Genomic DNA, 16,478 nt, shown 5'->3' with positions numbered 1-16,478 from the left:
TTGTACATGTATGTTTGAGACAGCCAGTATGGTTGGCTATTGTTGAGACAGAGCATCTGCCTTGGTACCTATTTTGTCCAAGTCCGGCGCAACCGAGGCAACATAATGCACTAGTGATGCTCGGTGACAATGAGAGGCAGATTCTACTTCGCCATCCTGTCTTTTGGTCTGGATATAATTCATCCGGATGGGTATGGGGGCGGGTCCGGGAGTTTCGCTGACGTGTGGAACTGAAGCTGTCAATGTGGTCCAGGTCTTCCAGGGTGGTGTACGCTACTAAAAATATTGGACATCTCATGCAAGGTCAAAAGGTGTGACGCGCAAAAAAAAGGCTCCGACGCGGATCGAACGCGTGATCCCCCCCGTTGCTGTGGTCGAAGACCTACAAGCGGGATGCCCTAACCACTAGGCCACGAAGCCGGTTTTGGACAGTTTCTGACTTTCGTTCTCTTATATTACTAAAAGGCTACAAGACACTCGATCCCTTCTGCTAGTAGCTACCAAGGTATCGTATATAATTATTGATAATATGAGACATCTTGCCGTGTACTCACACTACTTTTTTAGAACAACCCCTGGAGAGATGGGATATATCCGTCGTCGAGATCATCTTTAGTCTCTCTCTCTTCCCTAAACTCTATTCCGATTGACAGTCTACAAGAAGTCCCAAAACATATAGCAACTTGTCAACATGGAAATTGTTCAGGTGGGGTGTGTTGAATTTTATATCTAGGACTTTTCAGCCAAAGGTCAAGTTACCTAGGTAGCGCTAAATGCCTCCAAGGCTAGGATAAAAATTACTGGTATAGTATCACGCACCTAGGGCCTTACAGAACATACAATCGAAGAAGATACACATAAGTGAACAAAATCAAGGAAATCAGAATTACATAGAACATTCCTTCGTCAAATCATAACATAACAATGCAGTTCTCAAGAAGTGCGTGTACAAGAACAGCAAAGCGGAGGGGTATGGATAGTACAACCGGGCGGGGAACAGAGTGACCGATGAGACAATGGCAAGCCGAGGCCGCCGCCCACAAGCAAAGCCAACGAGTCCAGCCTCATTCTCATTCGTGACTCTGCACCTTATTGTCGCCCTTCACAGCCTCGGCATAAGTGGGTGGCGGCGGTGCACTGCTGCTCCCAGCATGTCCACTTTCTTCAGTCTGGTTGTGTGGCTTGTGCGCCGGAGGAGGCGCCTGCTGGCCTTGGTTATCGACTGTGCCATATCCGCGCTGGGGCTGGCGCGAAACGTAGTAGTAGGTAACGGTGCCGTTCTCCAGATCGCGACGCCGACTCCCGCCACCGGGGATGGGCTCGTAGGCTACGTCGTCATCGTATGGTTCCGGATACTTGAGGATGATGTACCATGCATGGATGAGACCCGGGAAGAAGCAGAGTAGGGTGAGGGTTATGTTGATGATCGAGTCTGCAGTGCAGAACCCAGCCTTGACCCAGACTGTTGATGCGGGGGTTTGGTTAGCATTGCACAGAGTGTAGGTGTATTGGTCTGCGGGTTTGGACTTACCTGCGATAGGTGGGAAGAAGACAGCGAGTACCGCTAGGAAAATGTCGGAGCTGCACATGGCTCACGGTGTCAGTGAGATCTTATAGAAAATGTGAGTTGTATCAAAGTAGACTGGAAATGTGTGGCAATGGTTAGAGGTTTTCCACAGGTTGGATGAGTCGCAGATTGTCTGACGGCAGCCTGGTCCAGATCAGATGATGTCAATGGTCACATGACTATAATTTGCCAAGCCCTACATTGACATGAACGGACCTCGGGAGTAGGTACGGAGTACATAAGTAATATTATATGACTTTCTACAATATATTCTACTTCAAAGCAAGGTGTCCATATTACTGATTTGATGATCTATAGAAATCAGACTTATCAGATGTCTGCCCAAGCGGGTTTGATTTAACACGTCTTATGTAAGTACCTGGTACTTGTGTCTGCCGGGTACCTGCTGCTTGTTGATTGGTACCCTGTACTCCGTATTCCCCCGTACCGGAGTCCAAATTGGTCCCTCGCATTCCCAACCGATACCTCACATACGTTGAAATGTGCTACATCTATTGGCAAATTCTGTGCAGGACGCAAGGGAATCCGGGAAATAAAATTGAAGCTTGTTGTAATACAACATAGTATTTCCGAGTTTTCGATTGTCTCCAGACGGCTGGTGATAGCGATCGTCCTGTCTGAGCCGCGAACGGGTCATTAGCGAGGTGAAGAGAGGGACCGGTCAGAATTTGACAAACGGCCATTGCCAATCAGAATTGACTTTGATAGTTGTCGTTGTATTTTATGCAAATATACAAAGTACAGGATGTAGAGGATTTCAGTCCCAATTGAACGTTGATACCTAAATGAGTCCAAACAAAGAGAAAATAAAAAGGTAAACAACGGAACAATTTCCCCCTTTTTATATTAATTGTCTTCTACAAGTCCCTCTATCTGGATCAAGATCGAGTTTAGCGTGAACCTGTACAGTTTATTCCGTATGCCTCTCCGTGTTTCATAATTGCCCTTTTTTCCCAGCAGTTCATCTCCCTGGCCCCCCCTGTTACCCACAAGCCCAGACCGTCGGTCTAATCTTGTCTTTCCATTCTTAGAACTTCATCTTGTCATCTCTTTTTCCCATTTCGAATTCAGGCCTACGGGGCTCGGTTGACCTTTCCTTCCGGGCAGAACCCCGAGTCACTCGTTTACCTGCTTTTCACGCGTTTTTCTTCTGAGTTTCGGCCTGGGGTCGACGATTTTATCTTCTCTTCGAATATCCGAGTCCTGGAACATTCTCGATCGCAATTGACACATTCCGCGGATATAACCCAAAGGGGTTCATCTATAAGGACCGCCAAATTCGTCCGGCATGTCGAACTGCATTTCCCTCTCGGGGTCAAGTGCCTGTCCTGCCTGGAGTAGCGCGTCAATTTCGACCAGTTCCAGCCTATATGCGAGCTTGTGAGTGGGAACACGCCCAATTAGGCATGGAGAAAATACTTGCTGACAATGCGCTGTTAGCCCATTCCTTGAAAACATATCGAATGTGACGGATTTCGATAATTCATTAAATGACTATGTCCGTGGGTCATATATCTCGACCAAGTATGTGTTGACACCAATAGACCGGGAAAAGAGTCACTAACAGGCACTCCCAGATATGATGATTTACTGGGATGCCAAGGCATCAATTCAAGCGCGCCCAACAACTACTATGCTCAGTATACAACCAGTGTTTTGTGCAGCAGTGTCGTGCAAAGCTCCATATCAGACTGCAAACTTTCCGGAGATGACTCCCTACCAATTTGCGTCGACACATGTGCACTTTGGGCCCGGAGTGAACAGGAGACCATGGCAAATACAGACTTATGCGGCGAGACCGACAAGAATTACACGGACCTGATCTACGCCGAATTGACCATCTGCGAAAAACCATCCGACGCCCTCTCTGGAGATTGTGTCAAAGGAGCTGCGAATGAGCCGGACAACTGTGGCTTTGGAACGAATACCATTGGTCTCTGCACTTTTTGTGCGAACGGCACCGATAGCTGCTGCACAAAATCCAACGCCACAAGCCGCTGCGACGGTGTCCCAATACCGACTGCTACTCTACCACCTCTCACGCCCTTGCCTTCCGCCACTGGAGATTCTAGCGATGGCTTGTCGGGCGGCGCAATTGCTGGTATCGTAATTGGCTCTGTTGTAGGAGCTGCCATTCTAGGTGCACTCGCCTTCTTTTGCATTTTCATGCGCCGCCGCCGCCGGACTCAGAATGACGCGCTCAACCAACCAAACCCACAACGAAAGGGTGGATCGCCATCGACGCAACAGCCCCCAAGCCCAACGTCGTACAATATGGTCCCAGGAGGCCGAGTCACACGGATGTCTGCGCTGCGCGAAATGCCCAGTACATCATCGCCCGCCTATTCGCGTACCTCTGCAGCGATGTACGGAGGCGGAGCCAAGTACAGCGACACATCAGACTCAGAAGGCATGGGCGCTAGTCCAGGAGCTATGTCGAAGAGAATCCCACCAGTAACAGGGAAACGCCATGGCTCACTCTCGAGTAGCTCGGTTCTGGCTGGACTAGAAAGCGACAGCTCGCCTCGTTCCGCCCCGACAAACCAATACTCTTCTCCCGAAGCAGTAACCAGTGGTCGATCTGAGCAGCTGTCTTATTTCCGCGACTACTACTCTCAGGATGAGATTCATGCTGGCGACAAGGTTGCCGTCCTTTGGGCGTACTCGCCACGCGCAGGCGACGAATTCGAACTCGACCGAGGCGAGATGTTGAGGGTGATTGGCATCTGGGACGATGGCTGGGCGACGGGTGTGCGCCTCCCCGAGCGCGCCGAGGACCAAGACTTGAATTACCGCGAACAGCGCGACAGTGGTGTCTCGAACGGCTCGCGTATGCATGGCGCTTCGTCGCCCATGCCGTCAGGCGAGATCAAGGCTTTCCCATTGGTCTGTGTCTGTCTACCACAGCACTGGCACAAGATCATCGACGGCGGCCAGGAAGACGAGGAAGTTTGAGCACGGTTCTCAATTCTCAGTTTTCATGCAAAATTACGTCTTGACGACAGCGCGTTGATCCTTCTGTTCCGTCTTCCAGTGCTTTTCACGCCCTGGCTGGCCATCCTCCCAATCTCAACGATTGGCTCCATGCTCATTTATACTCGTATTCGATATACCCCCCATTTTATGACGGTCATCTCGTCCTTTCCTTATTTTGACATTTTTTCCATTTATCTTCTTCCACTTGATCCGTGTGGAACCGGTCGCTGGCGCATCGGGCTCGGTCAATGTGCTCTTTTCTCCTAGAGCACATCTCCGGTCTTTTTACGTACTACACCTGGGTTGCCACTTGAGACCATTTCTATACCCCGATGGATGAACGCCGCTGAAGGTTTGGTCAGAAGATATCGGGCACATATAGTGCACGCTTTAATGTATGTACATAATTAGACCAATTTTATCAAAGCTGGACCTTAATTAAGGTACAATAATTTCTCAATATGTAACCCAAACATTGAAGATATATCAGGTTCACCCAGGTTCTGCTCAATTCTTATCCGGGCACGGAGTTAGCGGAATCAATCCCTCGATTTCGCGATTGCTTAACAATTGCTTTTTACTAATCCAACCCCTCTTTGGATTTCGCAATGTCATTTATAATGGCGTGTCTTGCTCTATATAACTTCCTTCCCTGATCTCGACTCCTACGCAATCACACAACATATCAATCCATAATGTCCTCCCCAAAGATCATCCTCTACACCAGCCGCCTCTGCCCCTGGGCCCATCGCGCGCACATTGCTCTCAAGGAAATCGGCCTTGACTACGAAGAAGTCACAATTGACCTGAGCACACCGCGCGAGCCGTGGTATCTGGAGATCAACCCGGTAAGTGACAGTGCTCTTCTCAACACCCACTCTTTCATCAATCGACGTACACTACATACTACGAATCATACACTGTGAACTGTATACTAACACCCTCAACAGCGTGGCCTCGTCCCCACTATCTCCTACAATGGAAACATCATAACCGAATCCGGCATCGTCGCGCAATTCCTCGCAGACGCCCACCAAAGCCACCTCCTCCCCCCATCCTCACCCACCGAAAACGCCCTCTACCGCGCCCGTCTCTCTTTCTTCGTCGACGCCTTCTTCAGCAAAGCCCTACCTTCTTTCTTCGCCAGTATCCGCGCCGCCGATGACGCCGAGCGCGATGCCGCCGCCGAGCAGCTGGTCGCTGCTGTCGTGAAGGAGGTTGAGCCGCTCCTGGCCGACACGGAAGGCAAGGGTCCGTTCTTTGGTGGTAGTGAGAAATTGACCCTGGCGGAGGTTCAGGCTGGCCCGTTCTTGTTGAGGATTCTGAGCTTCGCTAAGCCTGAGCATGGTCTTGTTTCGGCTAAGTTGCCCGCTTTGCTAGAGCAGGTTCCGAGGTTTAAGCGCTGGGCTGAGGCGACGGTTGCGCATGAGAGTGTTAATTTCATTTATGATGAGAAGCTTGTCGCGGATAAGATGAGGGCTAAGTTTGCGCCGGCGCCGAAGGTTTAGGTCTTGTGTTTGTACCAGGCTTTAGGGTTGGGTTGGTACATATCTACTGGTTGGGCTATTTTTTTTTTTATGTTGTTTATGGATTTAGGAATGAGAAATGAATTTGTCGTGTTGATACCTATGTGTTTTTTTTATATATTTTCTGGTTTCAATCTATATTGATTCAGTGGGAAGCTATACACTCTTGCCGGGCTATATAATATATATATTTTGGGTATGATGCTAGATTCCCAGCATTACCAAGTTATATATTTAGATACTGAATATCTGTGATTAGGCAGTAGAATAATAATAGGCAGACGCAGTACATCTTTGAATATACAACCTACAGTACTATAGTCTGCATATGGTGGGCCTGGACAAAAATAGCCACTGACGTGTCCCATGGTTGAAGGTCGGCCAATTTTAGCTCGCAGACACCCACATTGGAGAGAAGCTCACATCTATGTACTCCATACATGTTATGCAGCTGTAGTCTAGGATGGTGTGATTTCGAAAGCCGACGTACATCATGTACGGAGTATCTGATACTTCGAGGATGCAAATGGAAAAGACTCGTGAGCACACAAACATTGTTCATTATCAACGCATACGCCAGACAATATATGTCATTCCCCAAGTCAAAAGCCCCAACGGCCTTGGAAATATTAAAAACCTTTAAAAACCATATTAGATCAATTCTCTACATGTAATTACACTTGTAAACAGGTACCGAGCACTTTAATCACCAAAAGTCTGATATCACGTGCAGCAACCCCCACTATGGTCATGGCAACACCTGGGAAACAATTCACCCCTCAAACTCCATCTTTCCCCGTCTCATCCGTCTCCGTTGCCTCGATCCCCGCCTCCTTCAATCCCTGTAAGTCATTGGAATGCATACTACTTTGGCTTCTCATACCAAACCGAGAAGCTCGAGGGATTCCCCTGAGTTTGGCCACCCCAGCCACTGACATAGCGCTAGACAGCCCCGTCCGTTTTTTGTCTCCTTCATCTACATAAGCCATCATGTCGGTTAGTATTGACTCCCAAACCCATTGTATACAACATTCAGTGCTGACTATGATATCGCGCAGCTCGCATCCGGGTAAGTCGTCGGTTCCTGCGCTCGCAACCGGTTTCCCCTCACTTTCCACCATTTATTGACACCTGCCTACAGTGTCCAGATTCAGGATGACTGCATCACTGCCTTCCAAGACTTCAGCCGGAGCCACGGCAAGACCAAGTACATCATCTACAAGATCGCCGACGACAAGAAGTCGGTTGTCGTAGACTCAGTCGGCAAGGACCAGGACTACGAGGTCTTCCGCAACGAGCTCGCCGATGCCAAGGACAGCCAGGGCCGTGTCGCCCCCCGTTACGCCGTCTACGATGTCGAGTACGAGCTTCCCGGCGAGGGCAAGAGGTGCGCATTCCCATGATCACAATTGTTCTCCGGCCCCCGCTAACCTGATTATTCCCACAGAAGCAAGATTATCTTCATCTCCTGGGTGCCTAGCGAGACCCCCACTCTCGTAAGTTTCCCACCAGACCCAGGTTCAAACCCAATCTCAGACCCAATAACTAATTCCATTTTCAGTGGTCCATGATCTACGCCAGCACCCGCGAGGTTCTCAAGAACGCGCTCAACGTCGTCACTTCCATCCACGCCGATGACAAGTCCGATATCGAGTGGAAGACAGTCCTGAAGGAGGCCAGCGGTGGCAAGGCATAGATGATAGCGCCGGCTGGATCCGGGCTGCGCGACTGATAGGGGTGCGCCCTTGACGGCGCCGCGGAACGATCAATTCATTACCTTCTCTGCACACCGTTCTCCCATTTTCTTCTTAGTTGCAATGCAAGACCGTTACGACTTGGCCCGTGTTTGTTTTCATTTCGCGAGAGGCCTGAAGAGTCTTGATTCCACTTCCTTGTTCCAATCGTTCTGAATGATTTCCACTTCAGATTGAGAGTATCTGGTTAACGGGCACAAAATCTCGCTGCCTGTTGGTTGTACTGCACATGGTGGGTGAGAGGTTCTCAGGATGTGTGGCGTTGAATGTAGAATAGTTAAGCAACTGGACGACTCCTGGCTTTTCCGGCGAAGTTATTGCTTGACTGAGTTAGTTCATAGGCGGGTAAAGCTTCCGACGACCGTCAAAAAGAGTTGAGCGAGTGGCTGAAACTGGGGAAATTAGCAAATAGAGGCGTGATGACAGTTGAAATATTAAAAAAAGAGGTCACAAGCTACTCAAAAGAACATCAACATCATGCCATATTGCTGAAAATGATGATGATGCTGACTGGGAGAGCCGGTTTGGGCGACGAGCCAATGAGGAGCCGGCCAAACCAAAACCGCACTAGTCCCGACCGGATCCTCGCCTTTCCACCTCAAACCACAAGAAACGTCTTCAAGTCATTCCCCATCCACGATCCCCCTCCACTCTCTCCTAAGCCGTGCCCTGGCGTGCTTTCTGGCTTTCAACCTCCCGACCTCCCTCTAATCACCTCAATTGAACTCGATTTAGACGTGGTGCTGCCACCTCCCGCCTGCCGCACAATGTTTCTTCGCACCGTCTCTCGCGCTGTCCCTCGCAGCACCGCGGCCATCCGTGCTGCCCCGACTGCCTCTGTGAACGCCCTGCAGACCCGCGCTGCCTCGGACCATGCTATCCCCAACCCTACCCTCGCCAACATTGAGAAGCGCTGGGAGGTCATGCCCCCTCAGGAGCAGGCCGAGCTCTGGATGCAGCTCCGTGACCGCATGAAGGTTGACTGGCACCAGATGACCCTGCAGGAGAAGAAGGCCGGTACGTGATATTCCTAGAACGGGTGGCCTTGAAAGACAGCCTCTCGCCTGGACTACCCTGGGGCTTCCGAGGTTATCTGTTTTCGGGACGGTCCCACCCCCTCGAACTTCCACAATTGTCTTTGCAAGTAGCCATTTCCCGCTGACATCAATTCTTCCTCTGTTGCAGCTTACTACATTGCCTTCGGCGCCCACGGCCCCCGCGCTCAGCCCCCCAAGGGTGAGGGCATGCGCGTGTTCGCCAAGGTGCTCCAGCTCACTGCGGTCTCCGTTGCTGTCTTCTACGCCATCCACGCCTTTGCCGGCAAGCAGCCCGCCACCATGTCCAAGGAGTGGCAGGAGGCCTCCAACGAATATGCCCTGGTACATATCACTCCCGTTTCCCCCTTCCGACCGCAGTCGGGAGAAGTCTCTGCTCCAGCCGAGTTGCACGATGCTAACCTATCCGACTACAGAAAGAGAAGATCAACCCCATCCACGGCATCAGCAAAGAGGGTTACGAAGGCAAGGGCTTCGTCCAGAGCCCCCCTGCCGAGAAGTCATAGGTGTACCAGTTGCCCGACCGGGAATGAGTTGATAACTACGCTGGACGGACGGCGGCACCCATCGCACGACCTATATGTCGATCTTATTACAAGCTACTCTTTCCATAGCCATGCTCGACATGTCTTTGTATCGGAGGATGGGCCTCCGCCCGTGTGCGCGGCCGTCGATTGTTCCATTCTATCTTTTTTGGCAAGCATTGGAAAATGCGTGTATCCCGTACTGTGCTATAATCAATGTATCTCTTTTGTAGCCATAGAGCAAGAGTTTTGGTGTGATATAGGATATAAAATACGTGTATGTGTCTGTGTATATGTCTCCTTCCAAATGTTCCGATATGGCGTGGCCTACGGAGTGATTCGGAACCAACGTAAGTGCGGAGAATCCCTGCGGGAACACGGTTTCGAGGGTAACAGAATAATAATTAGTTTTTTATGGAGATATAAAATAATAGAAATAGAAATATGAATTGAAATTATAATGAATATAAAACATAATATTAGCTTCGAATATATAATTTAGTGTATAAGGTCTATAAATTCTATATAAGTTCGTTTCTACCCGGAATTGGTTGACCCAACAACATGTCAGAGTTTTTCCGATGTTCGGACCAAAGGGTCATCTTCCATGATATATTCCATTCTAAACACTTTCACCAGCCTACTCCGTACAGGCTAGATGTTTTAATTGAAATATCATGGAGGTTTCTCCGGGGCAGCCATGTCATTCAGTAAAAAACCGCTGTGGCTCCCCTGCACCCGGCCGCCAAGCCCCGGTGTGTGTGCGCGAATTCCAGGGCAACGGGCTGAGCTTTCCTCGGTCACCACCTCACCACACGAGATTAGTGACAATGGGTATTTAAAAAAGATAAAGATGAAGATTTCTATATAAAAAATCATTCTAAATAAGAAAATTAAGCTCTTTCCCTGTAGAAAGCTCAAGTTGGTGCTCGGTTCATCACGGGATCGTCGGCAAAACCGCCCCGGAAAGGCTAAGGGCCAGCAGTCCCCATCCACCAACCTCTTCCCTTCCTCTTCTTCCCTCTTTTCCCGTTCCAACCTCACCTCTTCCTTTCCATCACATCTCGCTCTTCAACACCGTCATCATGTTCAAGAGGTATGACTTGTTGATCCATTTAAGCTTCTTCTCTTTTTCATTTTGAAACTAATTTTTTAATCTCTCTAGCGGTCTCGCCCGGTCCTTTGGCAGGGCTGCTTTTGCCCGGACGACCCCCGTCGCCCGCGCCTTCCAGCCCGTCCGCTCCAATGCTCTCCCGGCTCTTGCCCGCTTCGCTAGCTCCGACGCTGCTCTGACCGGAAAGGTTCACCAGGTCATTGGTGCCGTCGTTGACGGTACGTGTTGTCGACTCCTGACGGAATGGGCACCTCGCGAAAATCTTTTCCCTGGACCCAATCCATCGCCGAAATCATCGCAATCAACCCCAAAAACATCAACAAAACCGTATCTGACTTTCTATTCGCCATATTATAGTGAAGTTCAGCGGCGAGAAGCTCCCTGCCATTTACAACGCCATTACCACCACCAACAACGGCCAGAAGCTCGTTCTGGAGGTTGCTGTACGTGATCTGATTGGCTGAACCTTGATTCAAATCGACCAAAGCTAACAATTGCCCTACAGCAACACTTGGGTGAGAATGTCGTCCGTACTATTGCCATGGACGGTAAGCTTCGCACCCCCCCTTCTCACCCCTTTCTTGGGCCACCGTGTCGTTCCCTACCCGATCGGGGGACCCACTGAGTCTGCCTCTACTGTATATGAGAGCTTCAACTAACCTCATCTAAAGGTACCGAGGGTCTCTCCCGTGGTGTCGTCGCCGAGGACACTGGTGCTCCCATCACCATCCCCGTCGGTCCCTCCACTCTCGGCCGTATCATCAACGTCACTGGTGACCCCATTGACGAGCGTGGTCCCATCAAGGCCACCAAGTTCGCTCCCATCCACGCCGAGCCCCCTGCTTTCGTCGACCAGTCCACCTCTGCCGAGATTCTCGTCACCGGTATCAAGGTCGTCGACCTGCTCGCCCCCTACGCCCGTGGTGGTAAGATTGGTCTGTTCGGTGGTGCCGGTGTCGGTAAGACCGTGTTCATTCAGGAGCTGATTGTAAGGATTTCCCCTCTCTATTCTACCATTGAAAATGACCGTAAAATGCTTATACTTCGGCCTTTTAGAACAACATTGCCAAGGCCCACGGTGGTTACTCCGTGTTCTGTGGTGTCGGTGAGCGTACCCGTGAGGGTAACGATCTGTACCACGAGATGCAGGAGACTGGTGTCATCCAGCTTGAGGGTGACTCCAAGGTCGCTCTTGTGTTCGGTCAGATGGACGAGCCCCCCGGTGCCCGTGCCCGTGTCGCCCTGACCGGTCTGACCATTGCCGAGTACTTCCGTGACCAGGAGGGTCAGGATGTGCTGCTCTTCATTGACAACATTTTCCGTTTCACCCAGGCCGGTTCCGAGGTGTCTGCCCTTCTGGGTCGTATCCCCTCTGCCGTCGGTTACCAGCCTACCCTGGCTGTCGACATGGGTGTCATGCAGGAGCGTATCACCACCACCCAGAAGGGTTCTATCACCTCCGTCCAGGCCGTCTACGTGCCCGCTGACGATCTGACTGATCCCGCCCCCGCCACCACCTTCGCTCACTTGGATGCCACCACTGTCTTGTCCCGTGGTATCTCCGAGTTGGGTATCTACCCCGCTGTCGACCCTCTCGACTCCAAGTCCCGTATGCTCGACCCCCGTATCATCGGTGAGGAGCACTACGCCACCGCCAGCCGTGTCCAGCAGATGCTCCAGGAGTACAAGTCCCTCCAGGATATCATTGCCATTCTCGGTATGGACGAGTTGTCCGAGGCTGACAAGCTCACCGTCGAGCGTGCCCGTAAGCTCCAGCGTTTCCTGTCCCAGCCCTTCGCCGTCGCCCAGGTCTTCACTGGTATCGAGGGTACCCTTGTTGACCTGAAGGACACCATTGCCTCCTTCAAGGCCATCATTGCTGGTGAGGGTGACGACCTCCCCGAGGCCGCCTTCTACATGGTTGGCGACATCAACGCTGCCCGCGCCAAGGGTGAGAAGATTCTGGCTGAGCTTGAGAACAAGGCCTAAATGTAATTTTGTCATTTGCTAGCTAGCGCCGTCTTAACTTCCCCCTTCCATCTTCAAGCTCTTCCTCTCCTTGTCCTCTGTTCCCTCACCTATTCTCTATTGGTTCTCCCAGTCTCATTTAATTCCCTTTGTCAGAACACTCAAATGTTCCAACGTTGTACGCGACAACACCATTTCCCTTTTTCGAGGCGTGTATATTACTATGTACATTACCCGATCTAAGAGAAAAACGAATGCAACAAGAAAGGGGATTTGATTTCACTTCCGTTTTTTTCGCTGCATGGTTGTCGCATCAACGTTGGAACTCCCTTGTTTTGTTCTTTCTAGACTCGATCCGAAAGGAACCCGAGCAAGGGAATATGAAATATTCTGGGATGTACTGTGGGCAGAATCGTGGTGTTTGGGATTGACGATGAATGATTGGGAGTTTTTGTTTATGGCTTGGGGGAGGGTGATGCGTTCTATCTTAGCGAGTTGATGGGATTTTTAAAGCCGGTCTGGATTGGAGATACCTTACACAACCCCCCTCGACCGGCGTGTTTCATTATTTTGTGTATTTAGAGTTCAAAACCTGATTCTCGACATCTTTTCCTTTGTGATTGCGTCCTGGGTTTTTTTGTTCGTGTAGATGTAGATGTAGATGTAGGTGTAGGTGCAGTTGATGGATGCTGTTGTACATTTCCCTGTACAGCTACTCGACTCGATCATTCTGGCTGATCTGTAGCTTGTAGTTCGTTCTGTCATTCTCTGACTGGGACTGGTCTAGGTTATATGGTGCCTCTATACCGAAACTTATTTCCTCGAGAGGGTCTTTCTATACTACCTACAGATGACTCGTGCAGTGCAACACACTATCTTCCTCGAAGCTCTCTCTGTCCAGTCTACAATGCAAAATGCGTTTAAAAAACAATGTATATGATATGAGACGTTGCTAGACATAGATAGCCGTGATTAGAAACAAATGCAGGAGATTAGACAACGAGGAAGTAGGTCAAATCACGTCAACCACACGAGCGAAGAACACCACCTTGTAAAATAACCAGCAGCGGAAGTTCAGTCTCCGACTCGGCTGCATGCAAGACACAGGCACAGACATGGATTGGCGTTCACATTACAGAGTACTCTCCAGAGCCAGGACCTGCAAGGAACGTAGCAAAGTCAGCAAACCAGAACAAACACAGACGGGGAGTAAAGAAAAAGGCCAAACACATACCAAAGCAGTCCTAGTAGGAATATAAACCTGCACGAAATTCCTCCTCCCATTCCACTCCAGATCAGTAGTAAAGAAGCGCGTCTCTTTAACATTCCGCCCAAGCCCACCAAACACCGTCTCATCCGTATCAAGAACAATCCGATACGTACCAGGAACATCAACGCCGACACGGTAATCAGTGAAACTCTTCGTAGAATTGAAATTGAAGATCCAAAGCAATCCAGCCCGCTCAAAGACAAGGACCTTGTCACTCTCGTTCTTCAGGCTGATATACGCCTGGGGCGCAGAAAGCCACCCATACTTCTGCTCGGTTAGCTGCATCCCGCGGTCGAACTCGTTCAGGAAGCGGTACCGCAGCAGCGGGTCTTCGGTTAGGTTTAGCTGGCGGCGCGCGTACCAGAAGGAGTTGTTGTTGCCGGCGCGGGGGAAGTCCAGCCATTCTGGGTGTCCGAATTCGTTGCCTTCGAAGTTCAGGTAGCCTTCGCCGCCGAGGGCGTGTGTTACTAGTCGGATCATCTTGTGCAGCGCCATGCCGCGCTCGATTACCGGGGTGAACTCCGTTAGCGTGGACATGTGTGTGTACATCTCTTTGTCGCAGAGCCACATCATTAGGGTCTTGTCGCCGACGAGGCTGGGGTTATGGGTTAGTTGATTGGTTAGATAGGTTTGGAGGTTGGACTTACGCTTGGTCGTGGCTTTCGGCGTAGGCAATGGTTTTCTCGCCGTGGCGACGGTTGGTGAGCGTGAAGGAGATGCTGCCCATGTCCCACTCGTCGTCTGTGCTTTCCTTCAGGAGCTTGATCCACATGTCTGGGATGGCCATTGCGAGGCGGTAGTCGAAGCCGGCACCGCCTAGTGCGTGGGGTAGACACAGTGCGGGCATGCCGGAGACATCCTCTGCGACTGTGATGCAGTCCGGGTAGAGCTCATGCAGCATCTGGTTGGCGAGGGTGAGGTATGTGACACCCTCCTCGTCGACGGCTGGCCCGAAGTACTCGTGGTACCCGCCGGAGAAGCCGCTGTTTCCTTTAGTTAGCAGGTTCTTCTAAAAAGAATAGGAGGATAATGCACGTACGTTCCGATACCATGGTGCGTATAGAGCATGCTGGTCACACCGTCGAAGCGGTATCCATCGAATTTATACTCTTCCATCCAGAAGCGCAGATTACTCAAAAGGAAACGCAGCACCTCGTGATTTCCATAATTGAACAGACGGCTGTCCCACAGCTCATGGCGGCCCTTCGCACCACCATGGAAGTAGAGGTGGTCCGTTCCATCGAACTCGTTAATTCCATCGATGACGTTCTTGGAGGCATGGCTGTGAACCACATCAAGCAAAACGATCAGCCCCATGCCGTGAGCTGTGTCAACAAGCTCCTTCAGATCCTCTGGGGATCCGTAGCGACTGCTCGCCGCGAAGAAGTTGTTCACCTGGTACCCGAAGCTAGCATAGTATGCATGCTCCATGATGGCCATTAGCTGGATTGCATTATATCCCAGATACTTAATACGAGGCAGCATGTTCTTCGTAAACTCCTTGTATGTAGCAACCCTAGTCTCCGGCGACGAGATGCCGACGTGTGCCTCGTAGATGCGCAGGCTCTCCGGCTTCTTGGGCCGCGCGTGCTGGAACTTGTGTACCTCGTCTACGGGCGGGTTCCAGAAAACGGCATCATATGCAGGAGACACGGTCAGGTCTTGGACCACGCGCTTGATCCAAGCGGGGATTCGGTAGATGCGCTCGCCGCTGGGGAGTACCATTGTGATCTGTCGGAGCTTCTTAGTGGGTGTTCTGTTTACGTGCAGGGTTGATGTGCTTACCTTGATCTTGCTGTCGTGGGGAATAGCGGCAACGCCGTTCTTCGCTGGTACCGTTACATTCCAGACGCCGAAGCTGTTCTTCGTCATGGGGTTGGCATTGACGTCCCAGTTGTCTGCCAGTCTCAGTCAAGCTCTCCAAACATGGGCAGTAGTACACAACGTACTGAATTCACCGACTAAAGAAGCCTCCTTTGCGTTGGGTGCCCATTCTTGGTATTTGATCTCTCCGTTGGGTTGCGCATGAAGTCCGAAGGTTTCGTAGCCCTGATAAACGCATTAGTTTAGAGGATACCAATAAATGGAGCTCAATTCACCTTGCTGAACTTGTCCAATCCACCTTCTGTTTCATTGATGGTCTTGGCCCATTCCTCGACTACTTGGTATCTATGTTTCAAGACATCGCGATGGGGTTCCAGCCATGGGTCTAGCTGGATAACACCTATTTTTTTGTTAAAATTGGAAACACATTTGAAAATACTAGTAATTGTAAGCTTACCTGTGCCATCAGTGGGAATATTTGAGCTGTCAATGGTAGAAGGCATATCTGGTGGGGAGAGAGCTGGGGAGGTGGAGAGAAGATGGGGGGAACCTTGGAAGGTCCAGATCAAGGAAATTCCAGCGGGGGGTTCTCAACATGTGACATCAACCCCTCAACGCTTTGTCCTTCTTAACTTTCCTTGATATTTCAAAGTCAAAGTGGATATTTTTATTTTTGTCCCAATTCCGTCTTTTATAAATGCATTTGCATTGGACTTTGATTCTCTTCGAGCTCCAGTGGGGATGTGGAGCATCGACGGGAACGGATCCGCAGGTACAGAGCTGTTTTCAGACATCCTACCCTAACTAGGTACGTTCATCTCTACAGCTTCATGATTATCTTAGCAAATTTAACCTCAGAGGCTAGTTACTCGGACAATT

The 16,478-nt window shown here is 50.4% G+C and overlaps 7 protein-coding genes across 7 annotated transcripts; 5 read left to right on the top strand and 2 right to left on the bottom strand.

Annotated features, from left to right (window-relative positions):
• Positions 1 to 1,070: 1,070 nt before the first annotated feature.
• N7519_006197 (putative stress response RCI peptide) lies at positions 1,071 to 1,589 on the bottom strand (the record flags this gene model as incomplete). Its single annotated transcript, XM_057292973.1, has 2 exons — positions 1,071 to 1,462; positions 1,532 to 1,589. 2 exons carry the CDS (start codon positions 1,587 to 1,589, stop codon positions 1,071 to 1,073), a joined length of 450 nt encoding a protein of 149 aa, XP_057147784.1.
• A 1,287-nt stretch (positions 1,590 to 2,876) lies between these two features.
• On the top strand, positions 2,877 to 4,543 carry N7519_006196 (SH3 domain protein; the record flags this gene model as incomplete). Its single annotated transcript, XM_057292972.1, has 3 exons — positions 2,877 to 2,968; positions 3,029 to 3,112; positions 3,166 to 4,543. The coding sequence occupies 3 exons, from the start codon at positions 2,877 to 2,879 to the stop codon at positions 4,541 to 4,543; spliced, it is 1,554 nt and encodes a 517-aa protein (XP_057147783.1).
• Positions 4,544 to 5,259: 716 nt separating this feature from the next.
• On the top strand, positions 5,260 to 6,072 carry N7519_006195 (glutathione S-transferase family protein; the record flags this gene model as incomplete). The annotated part of the gene is made up of 2 exons (XM_057292971.1): positions 5,260 to 5,412; positions 5,515 to 6,072. The coding sequence occupies 2 exons, from the start codon at positions 5,260 to 5,262 to the stop codon at positions 6,070 to 6,072; spliced, it is 711 nt and encodes a 236-aa protein (XP_057147782.1).
• Positions 6,073 to 7,080: 1,008 nt separating this feature from the next.
• Positions 7,081 to 7,786, top strand: N7519_006194 (actin-binding ADF family protein; the record flags this gene model as incomplete). The annotated part of the gene is made up of 5 exons (XM_057292970.1): positions 7,081 to 7,086; positions 7,149 to 7,159; positions 7,232 to 7,477; positions 7,538 to 7,586; positions 7,652 to 7,786. 5 exons carry the CDS (start codon positions 7,081 to 7,083, stop codon positions 7,784 to 7,786), a joined length of 447 nt encoding a protein of 148 aa, XP_057147781.1.
• A 552-nt stretch (positions 7,787 to 8,338) lies between these two features.
• N7519_006193 (cytochrome c oxidase subunit IV family protein) lies at positions 8,339 to 9,405 on the top strand (the record flags this gene model as incomplete). The annotated part of the gene is made up of 3 exons (XM_057292969.1): positions 8,339 to 8,861; positions 9,030 to 9,223; positions 9,316 to 9,405. The coding sequence occupies 3 exons, from the start codon at positions 8,339 to 8,341 to the stop codon at positions 9,403 to 9,405; spliced, it is 807 nt and encodes a 268-aa protein (XP_057147780.1).
• Positions 9,406 to 10,346: 941 nt separating this feature from the next.
• N7519_006192 (F1F0 ATP synthase subunit beta) lies at positions 10,347 to 12,757 on the top strand. Its single transcript, XM_057292968.1, has 6 exons — positions 10,347 to 10,519; positions 10,589 to 10,755; positions 10,895 to 10,980; positions 11,043 to 11,085; positions 11,209 to 11,525; positions 11,594 to 12,757. Exons 1-6 carry the CDS (start codon positions 10,509 to 10,511, stop codon positions 12,524 to 12,526), a joined length of 1,557 nt encoding a protein of 518 aa, XP_057147779.1. The 5' UTR covers positions 10,347 to 10,508; the 3' UTR covers positions 12,527 to 12,757.
• Positions 12,758 to 13,637: 880 nt separating this feature from the next.
• On the bottom strand, positions 13,638 to 16,102 carry N7519_006191 (1,4-alpha-glucan branching enzyme GLC3; the record flags this gene model as incomplete). The annotated part of the gene is made up of 8 exons (XM_057292967.1): positions 13,638 to 13,664; positions 13,740 to 14,370; positions 14,423 to 14,758; positions 14,815 to 15,506; positions 15,561 to 15,673; positions 15,725 to 15,824; positions 15,875 to 15,999; positions 16,057 to 16,102. 8 exons carry the CDS (start codon positions 16,100 to 16,102, stop codon positions 13,638 to 13,640), a joined length of 2,070 nt encoding a protein of 689 aa, XP_057147778.1.
• Positions 16,103 to 16,478: the final 376 nt, after the last annotated feature.

Source organism: Penicillium mononematosum (genome assembly GCF_028829835.1).
Source record: "Penicillium mononematosum strain IBT 11891 chromosome Unknown utg000003l:1.0-8172316.0:1.0-8177699.0, whole genome shotgun sequence".
In the NCBI taxonomy this organism is placed as follows: domain Eukaryota; kingdom Fungi; phylum Ascomycota; class Eurotiomycetes; order Eurotiales; family Aspergillaceae; genus Penicillium; species Penicillium mononematosum.
This window is presented reverse-complemented; position numbering and strand designations above follow the sequence as displayed.

Coding starts and splice junctions, on each gene's coding strand:
- N7519_006192 (XM_057292968.1), top strand. Junction 10,981..11,042: donor AGCTCGTTCTGGAGGTTGCT/GTACGTGATCTG, acceptor ATTGCCCTACAG/CAACACTTGGGTGAGAATGT. Junction 11,086..11,208: donor CCGTACTATTGCCATGGACG/GTAAGCTTCGCA, acceptor CCTCATCTAAAG/GTACCGAGGGTCTCTCCCGT.